Source organism: Sinohyriopsis cumingii, chromosome 5, assembly GCF_028554795.1.
Source record: "Sinohyriopsis cumingii isolate HCF-2022 chromosome 5, ASM2855479v2, whole genome shotgun sequence".
Classification (NCBI taxonomy): domain Eukaryota; kingdom Metazoa; phylum Mollusca; class Bivalvia; order Unionida; family Unionidae; genus Sinohyriopsis; species Sinohyriopsis cumingii.
Window position 1 is genome coordinate 73,746,847 of NC_142965.1, and position 24,282 is coordinate 73,771,128.

At 37.5% G+C, this 24,282-nt stretch overlaps 1 protein-coding gene and 1 pseudogene across 1 annotated transcript in view; both read left to right on the forward strand.

The window, feature by feature from the left end:
- Positions 1 to 24,282, forward strand: part of LOC149799443 (QRFP-like peptide receptor) — a 114,172-nt gene that overhangs the window by 67,796 nt on the left and 22,094 nt on the right. Inside the window, exons 2-3 of the mRNA XM_089957077.1 lie at positions 4,171 to 4,294; positions 5,650 to 5,876. Coding sequence (XP_089813203.1) covers positions 4,171 to 4,294; positions 5,650 to 5,876 — 351 coding nt within the window. The remainder of the gene's footprint in view (positions 1 to 4,170; positions 4,295 to 5,649; positions 5,877 to 24,282) is intronic.
- Positions 8,277 to 10,869, forward strand: LOC149799444 (uncharacterized; annotated as a pseudogene).

Sequence of the window (24,282 nt, forward strand, 5' to 3'; positions counted from 1 at the left end):
TTCCCTGCCGAGGATTATTTTTCTATCTCGGAGGCTACAAAATTGAGATACCCCCCCCCCCTGAAAAATGATGGTTTTTGTCGAAAAACAGCTAAAAAGTCTGCCCGCCCTCCCTGCTGCTTCACCTCTGTAGGAGACACACGTACATACGTAAGCCAAGTCGGCTGCTCATTTGCAGCCCAGATTACGCATTTGATCTCCAATGTTCGTCTAACTATGACAGGCAGTCACCAACAAGCCAACTCATTTCCAAGTCTGACTCAAAGTAAATATAAACCACATTACAGATTTAGCTTATGTGTGAATTTATAAATGCTAGGCTTGTGATAATTAGATTCATGCCTTCTACCTTAAAACTTGGGGAGGGGGGTCTAAATACTAAACTATCCAGTGAGACCTCAGCATTAAGAGGTTAGTGTTAGGACTAGTCGGCCTGGTGTCCGGATAATGTGACTGGGTGGGACATCATGCTACATGTCTGCGGCATGATACCCCAGTGCAAGGCAGCAATATAAACTGCCACATAGCGATATGACTGAAACATTGTTAAAGCTACGTTAATAATCCGAATCACACACAAACACGCTTACTGAAAAACATAAAGGTACCATAGTTCTTTATTACCCTATTTATGTCAGCCTCAGCTCTCTCTCTCTCTCTCTCTCTCTCTCTCTCTCTCTCTCTCGGTTACTCTACCTATAAGATAAAATTGTAGTACTTTAAGGAGGTATTTTATTGCTTTTGTCAAAACGTTTAACGTTAATTTAGAAGTCGGGTACTATATATATATATATATATATATATATATATATATATATATATATATATATATATATATATATATATAATTTCAAAACCATTTTCGAAATTAAGATGCTTGCCTAACGAAAGGAAATACTCTTTTATACAATCTGAACTTTTGCAAATTTCCACCTGATCATGACAACAGCATCTGGCATGTTCCGTTATATGATTTAACTCGAACACTTTATTCCTGAATATATCTTAGTCTGGTGCATCAATTGTCGCGTGCATTTTTATTTGTTTGTCTTTGAACAACCCTTCGGAAATAAGCCTCTCAAATGGATCTAAAGGAAGTATTGTGTTCATGTAAATCTACTTTTATTTATCCCTATTGATTTGATAAACATCGCAAAATAAGTGGCATCGCTTGGCATTATATGTATCTTTATCGTATGTTGGAGTTCACACATCCGTTGTGATCTGATTCAGTCAATATTGTTACTATCCTTAAATATCACTACTAAACATATATCTCTAATCTGGCAAAATTCATTTAAGTGACCCTCTTTCTGAGTGTGTTCGCGACTCACTTTCGGCCAGTGTAAGTGAGAAAACTTGCCAGTAGCTTCCCGTGAGAAAATGGTACTCACCGCGTTTTTCCTGGGTTAACGACACAGTGCTTTATTTGTTGTTAGCTTTTCTTAAAGCTCTTCCATTAATCGGCTTTCTTGTGGACACTAACAATCCACTCCCACATTGCAATAAATACCCCTTGATGCCATTCAAAAGCAATCTTCTTCCATTTCAAAGGGTCTTATTTTGATAAAGTCAATGACGCAAGGCATCATATCTTCAAAGAAAAGCAAAGTGTCAAAACTTTAAAATGTATTAAGCACTACCTTCTTTAGCCATGTAATGGCTACGATGGGTTTGTTGGTTTTTACGTGAAAGGTAAAATCACCCAAGGCAAATGCTACATTTGTTTCTTTTAGTAATGCCGCTATCAGTTTGAAAGTTAGTAACTGATCCAACATGCCATTAATGCACGTCTTTCAGTCAGAAGACTAACGTGTGAGTCATTGAAACTATGGACATTTTGCACATTACGTAATGACTCTTAAATTTGCCAGCGTCAGAGTTGTAAGTCAATTCCTTTTTGATCTCCCTAAATGTACTTTCCAAAAATTGAAGTAACCCTACCTTTTCCAATAAAACGTAGCGAAGTAAATATTACTTTGCATGAATTATTATTATTATTATTATTATTATTATTTTATTATTATTATTATTATCTCTACTTAGTACACAGCTACAGTATTATAAAATAATTTCTTTAACTGTATCGGAACATAATTGTCTTGGTATAGATTAGTTGCATCAGGTCAAAGAGGGTGTTGATATTCGTTATGCAGATTCTCGTCAATTGTTCCCATCCTGGAACCTGGCCAAAACACTTTGTTTCGCTGAAAGATAATCACATTTTATCTCCACTTTTGCCAAACAATTAAAAACTATAATTGTTTTAATCTGACATCACAAATAGCACGTAATTTTCTCACTCCAAAACATTGTTCGAATTATTTCTTCTGTTTTAGCATATAACTCATGTTTGGAGATTTCATTTTATTAAAATAAATATACCCGAGTTTTTCCTGGCTTTTCTGCCTAATAATTGTTTACATATATTTGATTTAACTTATATTTGATTTAAGCTGTGTTTGATTTGATTTGATTGTTTGTGGGTTTTTGAATCTTTTTATTTTCTTTACATATCAATGTAATGTAAATTTTTTTACTAGGAATTTGATGTTTTCCAGAAATTTCAGTTTGAACTGAGTTTTTCGATTATTGCATTTAGTGACCACAACCCCCTTACTTTCATTGGCAAGATGAAAAACAAATCAGAGACTGCTAAGGTAGAGTTTGTTGTTACAGGAATATAATCTTGACATCAGGCACATCAAGGGAAAAGATAATTTAATATCAGACGCACTTTCCCGTGTATAACAATGTATTATTTCATGTAACAGTCCTCCTTATGCTTTCCTTTAATCTATGGCAAAAAGAAAGCTTTATCATAAAAAAAAACTTTCTTTTTCTTTATGGGGGGAGAGTGTTACATATATTTTATTTAATCTATATTTGATTTAAGTTGTGTTTGATATGATTGATTGGGGGTTTTGGAATCTTTTTATTTTCTGTACATGTCCATGTAATGTAATTTTGTTTACTAGGACTTTGATATTTTCCAGAAATTTCTGTTTCACCTGAATTTTTCTTTAGATACCTAATAATAGAAACACTTGTTTCTATTTTTGTCTTAGTTCCTGGCCCTGATTGAGGGTCAAGTAAACAACTTTTTCTTGGAGTAAAATGATTGCTTCTTATCAAGGATGTACAGCAGCTACGTGACTTGTACATGTAAACATGATCACGTCATCCTCTATTTCGCTATTTCGCAATTAGGCATTTCCGAAATTGCGAAATACATAGTATTAATAGTGATATATATATATATATATATATATATATATATATATATATATATATATATATATATATATATATAGAGAGAGAGAGAGAGAGAGAGAGAGAGAGAGAGAGAGAGAGAGAGAGAGAGAGAGAGAGATCAGAGCCCGGGCTTTTAAACACTTGATGTCAAGTTGTTTTCTTCTGTTGTGACCAGTATTAAAGTATTGAAGTTTTGAGGTTTTGAGTTATATGTTAATTTTTCTTCAGGTTATTTGGACCTAGAAGATTAATTCGTTTCTCTGGAAATATTGTATTCATACAATATTCTAGAACAATGACTTTTCTTGAAAGTTTAATTTGGATCTCCAGGATCGGGGGATTAATTATTATGTTTCTGCAAGGAACCGTAGACGTCAACACAGTGCAGGCTAAAGCATACGTCATCGCCTTTCATGTTGGATTCTTCCTCGGGACTCGAACTTGGAATCATTAGAACATATCAATATTAGGACTTCTAAAATTTTATTCGTGGATTATTCATTTATTATTTTTGGATTTGGTTCTGGAAAACGTAAGTTCTCATATATTTTTTCTTTCATTTTTTCAGTACTTTTCCAGGGAAATAAATTATTTTTTATATTTTTCAAAGCTTGTTGTTTTCACACTTTCTTTTGTCAATGTTTATTCGAACCTAAAGAAATAACATAAGAATTGTTTGATAGGTGTGAAATGTTTCTTATCCCGGTTAAGAGTTCGTTGAGCTCGAAAGGTAATGAAATTGTTTTATTATTGTGCGCTTGCCAATACAATACATGTTAAATACTATAAAGTGTAGTTAGAGCCCACCTACTTTATACCACATAGTATTATATTGTAAAGCTGAAAAACATGTATTACGATGAGGTATGTTTTAAATATCTTTCGACAATAACATCTCTGTGAAAATATTTTCAGATTCGTTGTTATTGTCATGCCCATGCGCTCAAGGACAAAATGCACACTCGGGAAAAGTCGGAAGGTACTGTTGGTCATTTGGTTGGTGGGGATCCTGTTGTCAACTCCTTCGTTGATTTTAAAGGTAATCATGGTTCCTTCATTAATTACGTCAACATTACTTTTGAAAGTGAATCCTACATCTTTGAGACATTATCTCAAGATTACTTTTGAAAGCCAGTCTTACAGTTCGAAATCGATCATATTTCAAGTTTCAATGATAGCAAAAGCCATTATGCGAAACATAATGAAAATAAACACTGGAAAACATGAAGATGTTAAAACTAGTTCGAAATCGTAGATACCAAAATGTATGTCCTTGCAGAAGATTAGTGAAAAATATAGTATGGCTACCACAATATTTTGCAAAGTCACTTCAGTTCAGAAAAGTTACAGGTTTTCAACTGGCATTGTAAATTATTGCTTTTTGGACTATTTAGAAAAGCAAAATCTTTTTAAAAATCTTTTACACACGTCCAAAAACCTATACGTTATTTACCCTACTTTAACTTTGTACCTGGAGATCTTAAACAATGTAAGGATATTAATAAAACTTACTGCATGTTATGTACTCTCATCTGTTTAGTAAACATGTCTTTGGGTTTTTATGTTTACTTGCTTTTTGTTTTTGTTTTGGGTGGGGGGGGTTGGGGGGGGAGGGCGAGTATTTTGGGAGGTAAACAAAATATATGATTTTGGCCGTAGCTTTAAGTTGAATGAGTTTTCTTCTTTCGTACTCTGGTTTATTCCATAGTATCCATATTGTGCCACTGATACCGTTACTCTGTTAGTGTTATTTCCACGTACAGTATTAGGATATTGTTCCTTTCGTATCATTAATACGGAACAAAGTCTGTTGTAGGAGGTTAAAAATGCATACTTTCGAATCCATCTATGTGCATATCATCCCTCAACCCATACAAATAAAAAATGTAAAATTAAAATCAATTATATGCAATGCAATTACGAAAATACCCAGATTCACTAAGGAAACTAGATTGTTGTGCAGTATTAGCAGGTATTATATCTTTTTCAATGCAAATATTAGAATAACGTTTCTTCGACAAAGAATGACTACTAACAGAATATTTCGGGCGTTATTATTTTTACTTTTGAATTAATAAGCCACATATATAAATTATAATGCTCTCATCTCCCAAAATCGTTCCATTCCACATTACTAGAGTGAACAATAAAAGCATTATCATTCCTTTATAATTATTGAATTCTCCTTAGAGTCAACTATTGTCAGTTTAAAATAAAAATCTAGAGCATAACATATAACTTAAAGTGAAATTGCTCTACCGAAAATTGTACGTAAAACTTGCATGGTCCCTTTTACATACCTTCAACTACAAATAGGATATGGCACATATCTTCACATGGGACAATATTTGGTGGCTCTTGAAATTTAGAATCCATACATTTTTCTCCTTTCAGGATACTGAAACGCATACATTCTACAATAACAACTCCAATGTGACCCTTAGCTTCTGCTCTGAGCCCAGTTTAGATCCCGTAGGAGAGCAATCTTACGCGATATACCAGCTTTTGGTTTTGTTCGCTATTCCTACAGTTCTGATTGTGTTCTGCTATGCAGTGGTCATTTACGTTCTGTGGATAAGCGGGCATAACCTTGCAGGATTAACTGCGAATAATCGATCAAGGTAAGTAATTGCTTTAAGTCGAATTTTCTTCTGAAGATATTCGATATATTTTTCTACTGCGATTGAAATGAAATCCATTGTGGGTATTCACACCAGTCGCTCTTTTATTGATAGAGAACTCTGGATTCAGAAAGTTGTTTAACAAATCACCGACTATAGTTTCTGTTCTTGCTCAATATTTTGTCATTAGCTGCAACATAACAGAAATAATCATTGTACAGCTGCAAATGATTTAAGAAGAAAGGTAATATTGTCTTGCATCGATCTGGCAAACAACGGTTAAGTATGGTGTTTTCCTTTGAACCCGAAAACCATCAAACAACAGCAACAAAATATAGTTCACCATCACTTTCTATTATGGTTACTGCTTTAAGTGATGTTTCCTTCATCTTTGATTTTTCAGTCTAAGAAATTTCATTTCGATGTTTTATTTCTTTGTAAATTGCCTGCAACAATAACGAGCGCTTTTTAGAACAAAAGGTTTTACATTTTCAACATTCATGGGATTAGATGTTGAGCAATACGTTTGAGTTACACGGTAAAATAGATGCTTAAGAAGACGGTTGTTTCACTATGCTGGTATTTCAGTACGAACGTTCTTTTTTCGATTTTTTTCCTTAACGTAAAACACATTAAAGAATATTTACCGTTTAAAATAGTTATATTTGTAAGGGAGGTGGCAGTGCAATTTAAATAACTTAGGTATTTATAGTTTGTTTGTATTTATTCCGCTGTTGAATATGTATGTCCAATTAAGGGTGATTACTTAATATTCATGGGAACAATTGACATATCACTAATTGCTCCTTAAAGTATTTTTCCTGCGTATTCAAAATATTCATTAGCACACGTTGACGATTATGCCAAAATGGGAAATGTACATGTTAGTAAGTTAATTGTCCACGATGACGCAATTACACCATTTTTTGGCAACTAAAATAATGCGCATATGATGTACGACATGTGCTCCATAGTAAGGATTTCGCTTGGTATCGCATATATTTTTTCCTATAATTTTCATTTATTCGGATGATATTTGGGTTCCTAATATTGTCTAAGCATTTTATTCTTGTTTAGTATTTAATAAGAGAAAGTTGTAACCATGTCATTTTACATCTGATTTCTGCACGAGTTATAAGGTTCTTACTATTTAAATTACACGAAATATTATATAGATTACGCGGTTATTTAATTATCATCTGTTTTCGAGATGAGGCGTAGGCGTAGATTTTATAGAATTTAACATTTATTTTTATGCTGATGTGTTTCTAAAAAATCACTGCTTTTTTCATGCTTTTTCCATTGTTACTGGACTTAATCAACAAACTAATATCATTACCTTAATCTCTAGTTTGTAACCCCTGAACCACGGTGACTGGTTGGGAAAATCAAATCGGTTTGGTGCACATTAGGGTATGGAATTTGTTTGCATGGAGGATGATAGTTATATATGCCCTCTCGACGTAATTGTTAGCGAATCTTCATAGCTTAACTAGATAAGAGGGAACATATTTTAACGTAGGCTGCGTTTAAAACTATTTTCATCCAGTAACATGCAGGAACCTAATATCTCCACAGATATGACGTACTACATACATTTTATAGTCATACATGTATGCATCTATATGCGACAAAAATTGTTTACTTGTATTAGCCCTACTGGTCTGTTAGGAGACATACTTAGTATATAAGTAACACATATTACAGCACAAGAACATGGTTACAGCAACACATATTAAAAGTACAGAATCTTTGGAATCAACAACAAAACAACTGTATCAAGCGATTGACACTCATACATAAGCAAAACTTTCATTCACACACATGTAATCAAGTGAACTTTACCCCACCACAACCACAATAAACCAAATACACACAAACACATGTATACACATGCAGGCCACATTGTCCTGTCAAAGAAGATTGCGGAGAAAAAGACATCTGGAAGCCGAGAATTAAGATATACTCATTGAAGTAATATATACAATACGCTTTTGAGCATATAATATATATATATATATATATATATATATATATATATATATATATATATATATATATATATATATATATATATATACAACGAAGAACAAGAACAAGAGCAAGAGCTAAATCAAGAACAAGATCAAGAGCAAACGCAAGAGCAAGAGCAAAAACAAGAACATGAGCAAAAGCAAGAACAATGGCAAGGGAAAGAACAAGAACAAGAACAAGAGCAAGAGCAAGAACAAGAACAAGAGAAATAGCAAGAACAAGAGGGAATGGAAGAGTAAGAATAAGAGCAATAACAAGAGCAAGTGCAAGAACAACAGCAAGAGCGAGAGCAAGAGAAAGAGCGAGAACAAGGACAAGAGAAAGAGCAAGACCAGGACCAAGACCAAGAACAAAAACAAAAGCAAGATGAAGAACAAGAGCACAAAAAGAACAAGAGCACGAGCAGGAGGAGCAGGCAGACCAGGTAGAGCAAGTGCAAGATCCAGAACAAGAACAAGAGCAAGAGCAAGAACAAGAGAAAGAGCAAGAGCAAAAGCAGGACCAAAACCAAGAGAAAGAGCATGAGCAAGAACAACAGCAAGAACAAGAGCAAAAGCGAAATGAAGAACAAGAGCAAAATAAAGTGCAAAAACAAGAACAAGAGCTAGAGAAATAGCAATAGCGAGACCAAGAACATGAACAAGAGTATGAGCAAAAGCAACAACAAGAACAAGAGAAACAGCAAGAGCAAGAGCAAAAACAAGAATAAGAGCAAGAGCATGAAAATGAGCAAGAGCAAGAGCACGAACAACACAGAGAGCAAGAGCAAGAGAAAGACCAAGATCAAGAGCAAACACAAAAACAAGAACAAGCAGGATCAAGAGGAAGAACAAGAGCAAGATCAAGAACAAGAATAAGCCTAAAAGCAAGAACAACACCAACAGCATGAACAAGACAAAGAAAAAGAAAAAGGGCTTGAGCATGAACAACAGCAAGAACAAGAACAAGACCAAGGGAAGAGCAAGATCAAAAACAAATGCAAGAGCATGAACAAGAGCACTAACAAGAGAAACAGCGAGAACGAGAACAGGAGAAAGAGAAAGAGCATAACCAAGACCAAGACCAAGAACAAAAACAAAAGCAAGATGAAGAACAAGAGCGAGACAAATAACAAGAGCAAGAACGGAAAGAGCAGGAAGAGCAAGAGCAAGATCTAGAACAGGAACAAAAGCAAGAGAGAGAGTAAGAACAAGAGAAAGAGCAAGAACAAGAGCATGGGCAAAAGAAATAGGAAGAACAAGAGCAAAAGCAAAACGAAGAACAAGAGCAAGAACAGGAACAAGAGCTAGAGAGATAGCAAGAACGAGAGCAAGAACAAGAACTAGAACAAGAAGCACGAACAAGAGCAAGAGCAAGAGCAAGAAAGAGAAAAAGAAAAAGAGCAAGAGCAAAAACAAAAACAAAAACAAGCAAGAGCAAGAGAACAAACAAGAGCAAGATCAAGAACAAGAACAAGACCAAAAGCAAGAACAAGACCAAGAAATAGAGAAAGAGCAAGAGCATGAACAGGAACAAGAGCAAGAGCAAGAACAAGAAAAAGAGAAAGAGCAAGACCATGACCAAGTCCAAGAACAAGAGCAAGAGGAAGAACAATAGTACTAAAAAGAGCAAGAGGAATAGCAAGAGCGAGAGTAAGACCAAGAAAAAGAGCAAGAACAGAAAGACAAGAGCAAAAACTAGAACAAAAGAAAGAAGAAGACCAAGAGCAAGAATAACAGCACGAGCAAGAACAAGAACATGCAAGAGCAAGAAATAAAACAAGAGCAAGAGCACGAATGAGAGAAAGAGTAAGAACAAGAACGACAGCAAGAGCATGAACAAGAGCAAGAGCAAGAGAAACAACAAATCCAAATACAAGAACTAGAGCAAGAGTAAGAGTAATACCAAGAGCAAGAACAGGATCAAAAGCAAGAGTAAAAGCAAGAGCAAGAGCAAGGGCAAGAGCAAGAGCACAAACAAGACAAGGAGCAAGAACAAAAGACAAGAACAAGAGCAAGAGCAAGAATAAGATTACGAACAAGAAAAAGCAAGAGCAAGAGCAAGAACAAGAGAAAGATCAAAAGCAAGACCAAGAGCAAAAGCAAGGACAAGAACAAAATCAAGATTAATAACAAGAGCAAGAGAGAGAGCAAGAAAACGAACAAGAACAGAAGCAGGAGCAACAACATGAACGAGAGCAAGGGCTAGAGCAAGAGCAAGAACAAGCGCAAGAGCAGTAAAAGGCAGCGCTTGAACAAGAGGAAAAGCGATATCAAATGCCAGCGCAAGAACAAGAGCAAGAGCTAGTACAAGAGCAAGAGCAAGAACAAGAACATGAGAAAGAGCAAAAGTAAGACCAAGACCAAGAGCAAGAACAAAAAGAATAGCAAGAAAAAGAACAAGAATAAGAAAAGAAACAAGAGCAAGAGCAGCATTTGCAAGAGCTAGAACAAGAGCAAGAAGAAGAAGAAGACCAAGAGCAAGCGAAAGAACAAGACCAAGAGCAAGAACAAGAGCAAGAGAAACAGCAAGAGCTAGAACAAGAACATGAAAAAGAGCAAGAGAAATAGCCAGAACAAGAGCAGAATGCAAGCTGAAAAACAATAACAAGACCACGATCTAGAGCCAGCGAAATAGCAAGAACGAGAGCAAGAACAAGAACATGAGCAAGAGCAGCCAAAAGATCAAGAGCAAGAACAAGAACAAGAGCGAGATCACGAACAAGAGCAAGAGCAAGAACAAGAATAAGAACAAGCAAGAGCAAGAACAAGAACATAAGCAAGAACAAGAGCAAGAACAAGAACAAGAGAAAGATCAAGACCAAGACCAAGAACAAGAGAAAGAGCAGTAGCATGAACAAGAGCAAAAACAAGAGCAAGAACAAGAACAAGCAAGAGCAAAAACAAGAAAAGGAGTAAGTGCAAGAACAAGACAACGATCAAGAGCAAGACCAAGAACAAGAGAAAGAGCAAGAGCATGAACTAGAGCAAGTACAATAACAAGAGCAAGAGCAAGAAATAGAGCAAGATGAAGATCAAGAGCAAGAACAAGAGCAAAGACAAGAACAATAATAAGGACAACAGAAGGAACAATGGCAAGAGCAAGAACAAGAGCAAGAGCAAGAAAAGGAGCAAGGGCATGAACAAGACCACGAACAAGAGCAAGAGCAAGAACAAGAGCAAGAACGAGAACAAAAGCAAGAACAACAGCAAGAGCAAGACCAAGAGCAAGAGTAGGAACAAGACCAAGTCTAAGAACTGTGTCAAGCGCAAGAGCAAGAGCTAGAGCAAGTAAAACAGCAAGAGTATAATCTAGGGCATGAACAGGAACAAAAGTAAGTACAAGTACAAAAGTAGCAGAACATGAACAAGAGCGGGGGCAAGATCAAGAACAATACCAATAGCAGGAACAAGAACAAGAGCAAGACCGGGACCAAGAGAAAGAGCAGGATTAAGAGCAAGAGCATGAACAAGATGAAGAGCAAGAGGAAGAGAAAGAGCAATAACAATAACAAAAGAAAGAGCAAGGGCAATAACAAGAACAAGATCATGAGCGAGAGAAAGAGCAAGAACAAAAGCATGAGCTAGAACACGAATAAGAACAAGAAAAAGAGCCAGAGCAAGACCAAGAATATGAGCAAGAGCAAGAACAAAGAGAAAGAGCAAGATCAAGAGCAAGAACAAGAACAAGAACAAGAATAAAGGCAAGAAAAAGAACAAGAACAAGACGCATAAGAACCACTAACATTATCAATGGCATCAACATTATCTAAATCGTACATCGTTTGTTTAAATATATCTCATTTTAAAAGCCATAAAAATGTAATCACCTTGGTTGTGAATAATTTTAGTACATTTTAATTTTGCAAGTTTAATAAATTTAAACATATTTATTCGTTTCCAGTAATACTTATATGTATATTAAATCCCTCTTTTTCTTTGTAATATAAGTGACGATATTCTAGAATCAAATGATACTCATCTTTCAATGTATTCCATACTGAACATTGTCTTTCTTCACTTAATTCTTACGGTCATGCCGACATATCAACCTAAATGTACAGTCTGTGCGATGCAAATCGAAACTGAGCTGTAGCAGTACTAAGGTTTCTAGTGCGACTATATCCCAGATGCACTTAAGACAGAACTGAATCAGTATTAACGTATAAGGAAGTTCTGTTCGAACTAATTATCATTTCAGTGAATTTTGAAATAGCATTTTAACAGTCCACCTTTGTTTCATAGTTTATACATATCAGTATAACATACATCTTGTTTGATCCCAAGTTCATAGAATCCCAGTCGAGGCAAGAAAACTGTTATCTTATAAGCTTATTGCGTGATTTATTGTCAAAGTATTATCCAGATAAATATATCTTTGAAATAAAATATTGCATATTGAGCCTGACAAGTTAACATTAGTTGTGATTTATTAAATATTCTGCCAGTATTAGCGCCCGCAGGATTTTCTTGTGGGGGAGTAATAATCACGATGGGGTGAAAACAAAAGCAAAGGAACATAAAACAAATTTCAAAAAATTGTTAGAACAATGCAAATGTGCTTACTATAGTTAAGGTTCTAAATAAAGTTTAACAGGGGACTGGGACTTTTAGAACGTCATTAACGAGACAAGTTGTACCGAATTCATCGTGTATATCATAGACACATGTTTATTTATTAATCTGATATTGTGATCGATATGTTGTTCAATAAGATGCAAAATCATCCGAATATTGTACAATAAAGGCATTCTTGTACAAATATTAAACCCCCTGTATACCATAAAGTATAAATTCTTCTTCTAGATAACTGAACCACATTATAAAAAAGAAAGATGAAAGACACACACCATATCGGAGTTAAATGATGCAGTAAAAGGCATTGCCAATCATATTTCTAAACCTAATCATGGATTGAACAGTTATCATTCATTGGTGTAATACTACTAAGAATATTTACTCATTATTTTTCCTAACACCCAGTCCAGGAAGATTTTGCTATACATTACATGTCACCACATATCCACCTTGTCAATAATACTGGCTTAAGGGATTATATATTGCCCTAAAGTATCACTAAAAAGTATCTATATAAATATTAGATGTCTAGTTATTTGTACAATCTTTCATCAATTAAATCTTGGGATCTTATGTCTTCAAAATAAATGTTTTTTCCTGATTGTCGTAACTATATTTGTATTTTCGTGAAAACAAATGACAGTCTGTCTTTTTCTCATATCTATCACGGATTCTTTCATTTCTGCATTTCATTTAGTTTTGCTTACATTCATTTTTCTTTAGCTTTCGCCGAACCATGGTCTTTGTTTCACCATATTTACCAGCATAATCAAATTAGGAGAATTTAAACATTTCGAAGAAAAGACAAAATAAATGCATGCACATATACATATATGCATGCAAACATACATGCATACATACATACATACATGCATACATACATACATACATACATACATACATACATACATACATACATACATACATACATACATACATACATACATACATAGATACAGTAGGTCATTTGGTTTCTGTTTTATTCAGAATCAGCAAATGATGTTTACCTCCACTTGGAGTAGTCTGTGATATGCCTCCACAACGACAGATACGTGTAGATTTATGATGTTTTTGAACTGTTTTGCTCATTTTTGTATCATCCGTCTTTGTCAGGGAAATTTATGGTGTTGGCAGCATTTAGTATTGGAGACGTTCCTCCTGACCGTAAATTGTCTTCTCTTCATTCCATTTCGGACTGCGTAGGCCTGAATTTCGTCTGTCTTGTTACTCAGCTCGCCTCGTTTGCATTGGACAGTCCTTTAGATGTTGCCGAGGGCTGTTTTCTGAAGAGATGAAGTGCTATCTTCTAAACAAACATTTGTAGTTCATGTCTCTCAGTCGTTTGCCTCAGTATAACAGCATCGTTCTCATCTAACCAATCTAATATATATATATACAAGTTGTAAAACCAAGGGCGTTTGGTTGCAACTGAGAATTTAGAGTATCTGAAAGATGCCAAGTTTCCCTCGACATTATCGGGATAAGCATAAATTATTAGCTTGACAGTTCTTCAATAAGTGCCTTTTCACGTTCTCGTGTTTAAAACTGGAAACATTGAGCTTTGGAACAAGGCCGAATCTTGATTTGGAGCTTTGAGACTATGAGCCTCTAGTCAGTCCAGCATCTTATACCTTTCATGGTCTTCCTAGCTTAGACATGCTGCTTGTCTCTTCTCGGGAAAATGTCGTGGTTATTGAGATGGCATTGGATGGAGTGTCGCTGCATCCAAAACCTCTTCCTGCAATTAGTCAGACTGTGTTGATGAATAGGAGATTATGTTAAAAAAGTTTCATCAGTAGAAGACGCTTTCTGTGGTTACATTTGCCAAAACCTGGCGTTACATGACTCGTCATGTTTATCAGCATAATATAACATTGTCTATAAAATTGTCTTGGATATCAGTTATCATCTATTCTAATCAACCTAATCCATCATTAAATACATTTACAACCATAATTAAAACATCGAAGTAATCTTCCACATTCTAATCTTGGTAGAAGGGAGCAAGTCTGTCTAGGACGGTTTAGAGATCTAGTGCAAAACCTATCATGTACATTTTCTATTGAATGTGAATATACATACCCCCATATGTCAGCGGGTTAGGTTAATATAGGTGTAATTATAGTTTCAAAGCTTCTGTGAAGGATATTTATCTAATTTGTAATAATATTCATTGCATGTAGACAATGCTTGAATTGCGAGTTCAAGCCTTGCTTTCATCCAGATACTTTTAGGGGGGAAGGAAAGGTTACGGGAGTAAACACAGACAGAAAATCCGGAGTGGAGCCCCCAAGGCGGCTGGGTGTTGACTACGACTTCCTTCCGGCAGCTCCTGCATCCAAACTGTCATGCTATGCATTCCTTTGGACCCCACCAGCAAGGACGAGAGGGGGATCCTGACGTCTGGGCAGCCCAGGATCTCCATACTCCACGCCCAGGCTTGCCCCCTGGAGAGGTCACTCCAGTCTCGCTACTGAGTGAGGAAACAACACGGAAGCTGACAGTTTACAGGTTATAAGTCCCACCCGATTGGCGTAGGGAAGGGGTGCCACTGGTCAGCTTTGACGGTGGGAGGAATCATCGTGTCCCACTGGCCGACTACCGTCCGCCTCAAGCCGGGCAGCCTCCGGTCAATAAGGTGTTGACCCGCCATCGTCTGCCTGCTCCAGTGGGTGTCTGGAGCTCAGTGTGATGCTCAGCATGACAAGCAGACGGAAATTCCACACCAGACAAAAGAAACAAGAAACCAATAAAGAAGACTCCAGCTCTTCGATTCTCAAGCTGGAATGTGCGCACCATGTGCACAGGCATCTCCGACCACCTCAGGGAAGTGGACGACACCAGGAAGACGGCCATCATCGATAGAGAACTCACCAGACTAAATATCAGCATAGCTGCCATCCAGGAAACCAGGCTCGCCTCTAGTGGCTCCCTCAGAGAAGAAAACTACACCTTCTTCTGGAAGGTCGAGAACCTGAGGAGCCCCGCCAGCACGAAGTGTGCTTCGCCATCAAAAACAATATCCTGGCCTCGACTGAACCTCTCACAGGGGGGTACTGAGCGTCTCTTGTTCATCCGCCTCACCACTGCTGCAGGTCCTGTCAACATCATCAGTGTCCACGCCCCCACCCTCACGTCTTCAGAAGACACAAAGGATCAGTTCTATGGGCAACTAGACGAACAGATCAAAGGATGTCCCAAACACGAACCACTATTCTTCCTCGGCGACTTTAATGCCAGAGAAGGTGCGGACCACGAGCCATTGCCTCGGATGTCATGGCACTGGAAAGACCAACGAAAACGGTCAGAGACTGCTTGAGCTGTGTACCTACCATGGCCTGTGCGTCACAAACATCTTCTTCAAGTGTAAGCCACAAGACAAAGTGTCATGGAAACACCCCAGGTCTCATCGCTGGCACCAACTCGACTTGGTCATCACCAGGCGCTCTGCTCTTAACAGCGTCCTCTCCACCAGAACGTACCACAGTGCAGACTGCGATCCGACCATGCCTCGCGAGCAGCAGGGTGCAACTACAGCCACACACACTACACGGATCAAAACCAAAAGGACCCATAAACACTGCGCAGATGTCGGTCCCCTCCAAGGTGGAGGAGTATGTGTCCGCCCTGGACAAGGCTCTCCAGAACCTGCAAGGGCACGATGCCACAGCCAAGTGGAACGCCATGAAGGGTGCCATCTAGAGTACAGCCATGTCCACGTTTGACAAGAAGGAACTACCCATCCAGGACTGGTTCAATGCACACCTATCAAGGATGGAACCACTAATCGAGGAGAAACGAAAACCCTTCATAGCTTACAAAAAATGCTCTAATGAACGGACGCTTGCTGCTCTCAGAAGTGCCCGAAGCAACACCTAACGCATCGCTAGACAATGCGCGAACGAGTACTGGCAACAACTGTGTGAAGGAATCCAGCGCAGTGCCGAATCCGGAAACATCCAAGGTATGTACAGTTGCATCAAGAAGGCTCTAGGCCCTACAGTGAAAGCTGTCGCTCCCCTGAAATCTCTGATGGGAGAGAAGATCACAGACCGTGGGCAACAGATGGCCAGATGGGTGGAGGACTACTCAGATCTATACTCCCGAGAAACGTCAGTCACCAATGCAGCCCTCAGCAGCATAAAGAATCTTCCCACCATGGAGGAGCTCGACAAAGTGCCAACCTTAGAGGAGCTCAGCAAAGCAATCGACTCCCTCCCAAACGACAAAGCACCAGGTAGTGACAGCATCCCGCCCGAAGCTATCAAACGTTGGAAACCAACATTGCTTCAGCCACTGCATGAGCTACTTTGCCTCTGCTGGGAGGAAGAGCAGTTCCCCAAGACATGCGCGACGTCACAATTGTGACCCTTTACCAAAACAAATGCGACCTTAGTGACTGCAATAATTACATAGGGATCTCGCTCATCAGCATCGTTGATAAAGTGTGCGCCCATCATACTCAACAGGCTTTAGCTGCTACTGGGCCGTGTGTACCCGTAATCCCAGTGCGGCTTCAGAGCAGGCAGGTCGACGACAGACATGATCTTCTCCCTACGACATCTCCAAGAGAAGAGCAGAGATCAAGGTCAACCACTCTACATGATGTTCATCGACCTCACCAAGGCCTTTGACTTGGTCAGGAGGAACGGCCTTTTTGAACTTCTCATTAAGATCGGTTGCGCTCCAGAACTCCGCAGCATGATTATCTCTTTCCATGCAGATGTGATGTGAACAGTCCTGTATGATGGATCCATCTCAACCTCCTTCCCAATTAACAGCGGCGTGAAACAGGGCTGCGTGCTGGCGCCAACCCTTTTCGGGATCTTCTTCCTGCTCCTGTCCTACTCCTTCGACTCGTCCACTGATGGCATATATCTAGACACCAGGTCCGACGGGAGGCTGTTCAACCTGGCACGACTGCACTCGAAGACCAAAGTGAGGACTGTGCTCATCAGGGAGATGCTTTATGCAGATGACGCGACTCTTGTGACCCACGCCGAGGAAGCCCTCCAGAGACTGGGAGACCGTTTCGCTGATGCCTGCATGCAGTTTGGGCTCACCATCAGCCTGGAAAAGACAAATGTCAGCGTGCAAGATACTACCTTTGCCCCTTCCATCAAGATTGTCGGTGTCACCCTGGAAGCAATCAACAACTTTACCTACCTGGGGTCAACCATCAGCAACACTCTCTCGCTTGATGTGGAGCTGGACAGAAGGCTTGGAAAGGCAAACACCATCATGGCAAGCTGACGAAGAGGGTGTGGGAAAACAACGCGCTGAAAGAGCACACCAAGGTCCAAGTCTACCAGGCCTGTGTTCTCAGCACCCTTCTATAAGGAAATGAGACCTGGAGTACCTACATGAGGCAAGAGCACCGGCTCAACTCCTTCCATATACGGTGCATAAAACGCATCCTGAAAATCAGCTGGCAAAATCGTGTCCCACACAGCGAGATCCTGCAGCGTGCAAGTACCCCAAGCATGCACTTCCTGCTGAGTAAACGCCGCCTTCGATGGCTGGAACACGTCCGACGCATGGAGGATGGGAGGCTGCCGAAGGATATCCTATATGAACAGCTAACCACTGGCACGAGAAGAGTCGGCCGCCCCTCACTCCATTTCAAGGATGTGTGCAAGAGGGACATGAAGGCATGCGACATTTCACCCGATGGATGTGAAGTGCTGGCCGAGGACCGAGGCACCTGGAGACTGACAGTAAGCAAGATCATATCAGTCGCTGATGCGAGGAGAGGTCAGTTGGCGGCATAGAAACGTGAGAGAAAGAAGAACGCGGCAGCAAGTAACCACAGTAACTAAGACTTCCCAGTATGTCTGCACCAACTGCAATAGGGACTGTCACTCGCTTATGGGCCTGCACAGCCACAGCAGACGATGCCAACACCCCATAGACAGACAACACCCCAAGGGCGCTATTCGCATGGTCTCTCGAGACTGAGTCACCAATGATGATGATGATAATGATGATGATTTACCACTAATAATTCAACTGAATTAGATGAGTGCGAAATACTGACATATCATATACCATTTTCCGAACTTTAGCCATTACATAAGATGGACAACGTCTTTTATCACAACTAAATGAACATGTTGTCCCTCGTTGCAACTCACTTTATAAATTTCTATATCTTATATGTAGCAGATAATTTTGAAGAGTTTAACATAAGTACCTATCTGATTACAATACGGATTAAACATCAATTTACAAATATGTCAGACATAAAAATGGTCGCAATGGCATATTTTTCATCGGTACAAAGTGCACGCACTATACATAGTCCCTTCACTTTTTCAACATTGGCTCGTCAAGAAACAAAAACTATTTTTACTCCCAGTAAACATATTACGTTGGAACATTCCAAGAAATTTGTATTTTCTTCTAGGAGACTAAGATATACAGTCAGCCGGATATAATTTTAACATTCAAGCACTATATTGTCTTAGTACGTTTCCGAATCCTTGCAAAGAATACATTTAGAAAGTTATCTAAGGCACATTTTGAGTTCTACCAGCTTGTAGATTGGTTACGGAGATCTCTGTTTGAACTTGTATTTCATTAATTCTGCATACCTTTAAACATCATAATTGTCAATTTACAGTTGTGATGCATCGATTATAAATAACACCGTTAAAGGTTATGGATCAAGAAAAGAACGAAAACGAATCATTTGAATGAATGGAACGAAATATGAAAATAATGTATATTCCAACCCAGGCACGCGATCTTATATATATATGGTTCACTCGCTCTCTCATTTTTCGCAAAATAATAGTTCAAAATCCTTGTTTCAATGTTTGCAATGATTTGTGCTGATTTCATTGTTTTTAACTTGCGTGGAAGAAATAGGACAGTATATTGATCAGTAGGGCACACTTGGAAAGCATTTCATACTTTCTAGGTTGAAAAAGTGTCATCGGCAGATTAATGTTTTCTTCCACCTCCTATTTAGAACTTAGAACTTCTTTCTCTTTTGATCACAAATTCTGGCTGGATATATTAAATACCCATTGCAATCAATAGTTCTGCATTAACGTCTGGTCAGCTGGCGATGAAAGGACATCAAACGTGTGAGAATTCAGACCTTGATCAAAGAAGATAATTTAGTTGGCAATTTTTCAGAATCTCACTCTTCATCACATTTAACGATATATTTCTTGCATTTAGTTTCAGTACATTTAATCGAAGAAGCAGATGTTCAATCTGCACACTGGTCTTCAAAATCACTCCTAAAATGTCACTGGACCCACTTAATTAGATTACTTTTTAGTCTTAGTTCTTCTAAGAAGATACCGTCCGACAGCACTTTTGGTGCCCACAGTGATATCATTTGATTAATTTCTCCCTTATTTCCTTCCACACTGTGCGTGTGTATCCTATTTTTGTCTCGTTATTCATCAGTTATAAGCTTAAGTATAATTATCTCTAGTATTGTTTTTAATATAACAACTGTGTTCCGATGCAAAACTGACTTGGCGATCAAAGACTACTATTTGCAATGCATTCTCTTTTCCATTTCAATATAATTGGCACCATGTAACCAGTATTGTGCTAACATGATGTAACATCGTTAAACAAGCATAAAATATTTGTCACTAAATGCGTGGTTTGCTGATCTTACCGTCGCCTAAAACCGTTTCCACAATAAAGGAGTTTCACCTATTCATATTTGCCAGTTGTAAATTACATTACATTGTACTAAGACAGGGTGGATGGGCATGTATGGTGGAGAGGTCAACGACATTTTAATTATCCCTTCTTGAATTAATTTCAATGCATCAATATGTAACACATGAATTGATACTTAGGCCCGTGTGCAAAATGAACAAGCTGTTGTATAAAAAAAATTGTAAGAAGCAACCCAAACAAACAAAAAAACTATATGCAAATTAGAGTTACAAACATACCTAACACAGAGCATGAGGAATATAAATAAATGCAATGGATATGTGCAAATACCGGAAACTTTTCGGTGTAAATGCGAGTCAAATTTGAACGACATTCCGACTTCCTGGCCTGCTGAAGGAACCCTGTATATCTCTTTACCCTGCTCGTCAAATGGCCCAGAACGTTTGATTTCCACACCCGATTCCACTAATATTGTCTGTCTGACAAGTGTGCGATAAGTCAGCATTCACTACTGTTTTTAGGGTTGAGCTGCAAACCGGGTGAAACAATTCCAATTAAAAGTTCAAAATACATAACCAAGCTATATAACGTATGAGACAAATTTAAGTGCAAAAACAATGATATAATCCTGCATTCTTGAATGACACAAGCAAGATAAGAATTTCGTAATGAATGTACCAGAATGTTTATTGGATATTTTGTCAGTAGCATCGATGAATAATGTAGATCAAAGATATATCGCGGCTCATTCTTATTTTACATCTTGTCTTAAACATCTACAATATTTTCAAGCAAAATAAAATATCTTCATCGGAGCTCTGAAAAAAGGTCAAGAAAGTATTACAAAATTTAGTATAGTTCACTAAGAAGAGCAAAATGATATAATTAAAGTTCGGTTAGGTACGTTTGATCCATAGGTGTTTGTATTTCAAAATATACAGTCCATATACAGCCAATATAGCTAAATTCTCGGGCAAGAGCGCATATAAAAACAATCTAGGAGAAAATGTAGAATACGCTCAGATAATATAATACAAGTACTTGTGTTTTTCTTTTCAGTTTGTATCTAAAAGGATAATTCCATTATATAAATAGAAAGTATAGAAACCCTAATTAGGAATGTTTTATGATATAAGTAAAGGGTATGAGAGATGAGATCCATCTTCAGAACACCTCCATTCAGCGAAATGATTAGGGGTACGAATTTGTCTTCAGATTTCGGGGCAAGTTGAAGGAAAGGTTTAGAGAGTCGAAACAAATGGGTCAATAGTGGCGAGAAAATAAAACATGTAAGGTTGACAAGAACACCGCCTACAGTACAGCAATGAATGTGATCTGTAATGATTGTTTGTCTCTTAAACTTTAAAAGTAATGTAGTCCTTTTTGGTTGATTAGTTGATGATATTCATGTATAGTTTGGTTATTATTCTATAAATAATTGCTATGCAAACGTATCACGGAAAAACACCGATGTTAGATTATACACAACTATATTGATAATAACTTTTCTGAAGGAAAGAAGGCTCTCATTTATCTAAATGATGGAAGAAGTCTACATTATTTATTTAGAATAATTTCGGTTATTCAGCATTAGCAATAATTGTATCTCCACCAAAATTGCAGACAAACAAATACATATTGGCTTCGAAGGTCCCGAGATGCTTTTGTTATTTTCTGTTGAAAGATTTACATGCACATACTCTTTCATAAAATAGTACAACTAATCCACATTTCATTTTACATAAATAGCCGCAAAAGGAGAGGAAAGGAAACGGTAACCATTTTAAATAAAGACTTAATTCGACTGCAACGAAGAGAAAGTCATGACACCATTGACTGACATCCAAACATAACGAACTGATACTGGCAGCTGTTTCCCTATTTGATGAAATTGTAATCAATCAAATTGCGAATATTCACTAGTATCAGTCTTTATATTTACATAAATTGCGATCCTTACATAGAAATGTATTTACCCTGATTGTTACGCCATTCAGTGAAATATTACAATATTACATAATAGATTTCATATTTTACAACAGATGATATGAACTTCCCAGATTCGCAAGCTTCATAACCCTTTTAAGGAGGAAAGTATTTTGTTGCTGCTGCCACTGAATCGTAGTACTTCAGGTCCTATAAAACAAACCACCCTATAAGTATGGTACCATTTGTATTCCAGAACATTAGACATGTCTGGAACCTAATGTCTGCAAGCATTTTATGAGCATCTGTTCCAATGTTCCGTTTCCTATTATGTTTCGTCTGAAACTAGTGTATGAAAACTAGTCAATGCCGCCAGTGATTCATTGTGGGTTTAATACCACGGAGTTTAATTTGTTTCATGCACAGTGATGCAGTTGTAACAGCTCTATAAATCTAAATTCCCCGCGTTTTATATTGAGTAAATCGAAATTGGAAAACTAGTGATTTCTTTACTTTAAATGCAAACAAGATTGGTTGTCGCATCGCAGACGATAATATAGATTGCATATATATATATATATATATATATATATATATATATATATATATATATATATATATATATATATATATATATATATATATATATATATATATATATATATATATATATATATATTCCATGGGGCGAAATCCACCAACTTCATTCCACATCTTAAACTATCAGATAGCACGACTACCAGGGCACGTATTCAAGGTGTGTTGCACCTCGGGCCTGTCAACAAATGCATTGTTTGTCGGTTCTGTGGAGCAGAAAAGGTGTTATTGAGCCCTCAAACGAAACGAGGCATTTTCATCTGAAGTTCTGAAAGACACTAATCAACTGTTAATTACTCTACTATCTGCTTGTAGGTCCCTCCACCTTACGATAACATTTGCTTCATTGTATCAAATTTATCAACAAAGCGAAGTATTCGACCTATAAACGGTGAACATTATTATATATGTTCTCTGTATTTGATTGCTTACCTATAATTAGCGCTCATTTGGATCACATGACTAATAATAAGTTGTCCCTTGCTTAGTAGCGTGTTAATACATCGCTAATTAAATATATCGAGTGTCATCCGTGTGTTTGTTTAACAATTAAACCGTGCTAGGTAATTAAAGAATTATTAAAGCCCTAGCTATAACATCTTTACTCCAAAGCTGAAATCATTTCGTTTATTTAAAACCATTTAGTTCTAAAAGTTGCTACCCATCGATTATATTGATACTGTGTGCTTTCAGTAACTGAGAAACAGATATGGCCACAGGAAATAATTTCAAAACTAGATGCTATTGTTTTATTAATTGAAAACAATACCACGGCCTCTCCAGTTTCATTTCTGTTTTCAACTTTGATGGAGAAACATCGTATTTATTGAATCAATCAGGAAACGAAACATCATTATTTCCCAGCACTCAAATCTACCATTCGTAATAAAATATTCAGTCTGTATATTGACCCGAAGACATAACTGATGGTATACAGAACTTAAATTTCGGCAGTTGTGAGACACTTTATAGCAGTGTGTCTAATGAACAATAGCACAAGTCTAATGGAGCAATTATTTATTTTTTCCGAAGGGAGGTGATGTCTAAATAATAGTAAACACATGTTTTTTCTCGTGCACGCCAATCTTTATGTCAAAGCGAGTGATTTCATTTTTTAAAAGCCACTTGTTTTTGGCCTTGTCCTAACTAGATATTCGTTGAGCACTGCTTTCACCTAAACCTATAACATTTTCATTTGAATAAAGTCAGAAATAGAAATAATAGCATAAAGAATCGATTATGTGTCCCTAATCAAAGTTATTATTACTCTATTACTGTTATTACTTTTCATTTGTCTGCGATTTTACATAACGGCTGTACTCATTCTATGCACAGAGATGCTTACTAATTACAAATCAGTTGCTCCTTAATAACGCAGCGTATGTCAAACGGGTGGAAGCTATTCTTAAAATGTAGACTTTTGATATTTTGAAGATAACATGCAGAGACAGGCTTTTAAATAAGCCTTGTTCTGACTTTTGAATGTAGCAACCGTTTATTTTTGTTTTCTTTGTTGACCTTATCGCGCTGAAAAGGACTTTTTAAATCAATAATACATACCTATGAAGCACTGAGCTATTTATCTTCATTCTTTAGCTGTTTAACTTCAATGCAATGCATTCGGCTTCGATTAGAAACAGCTA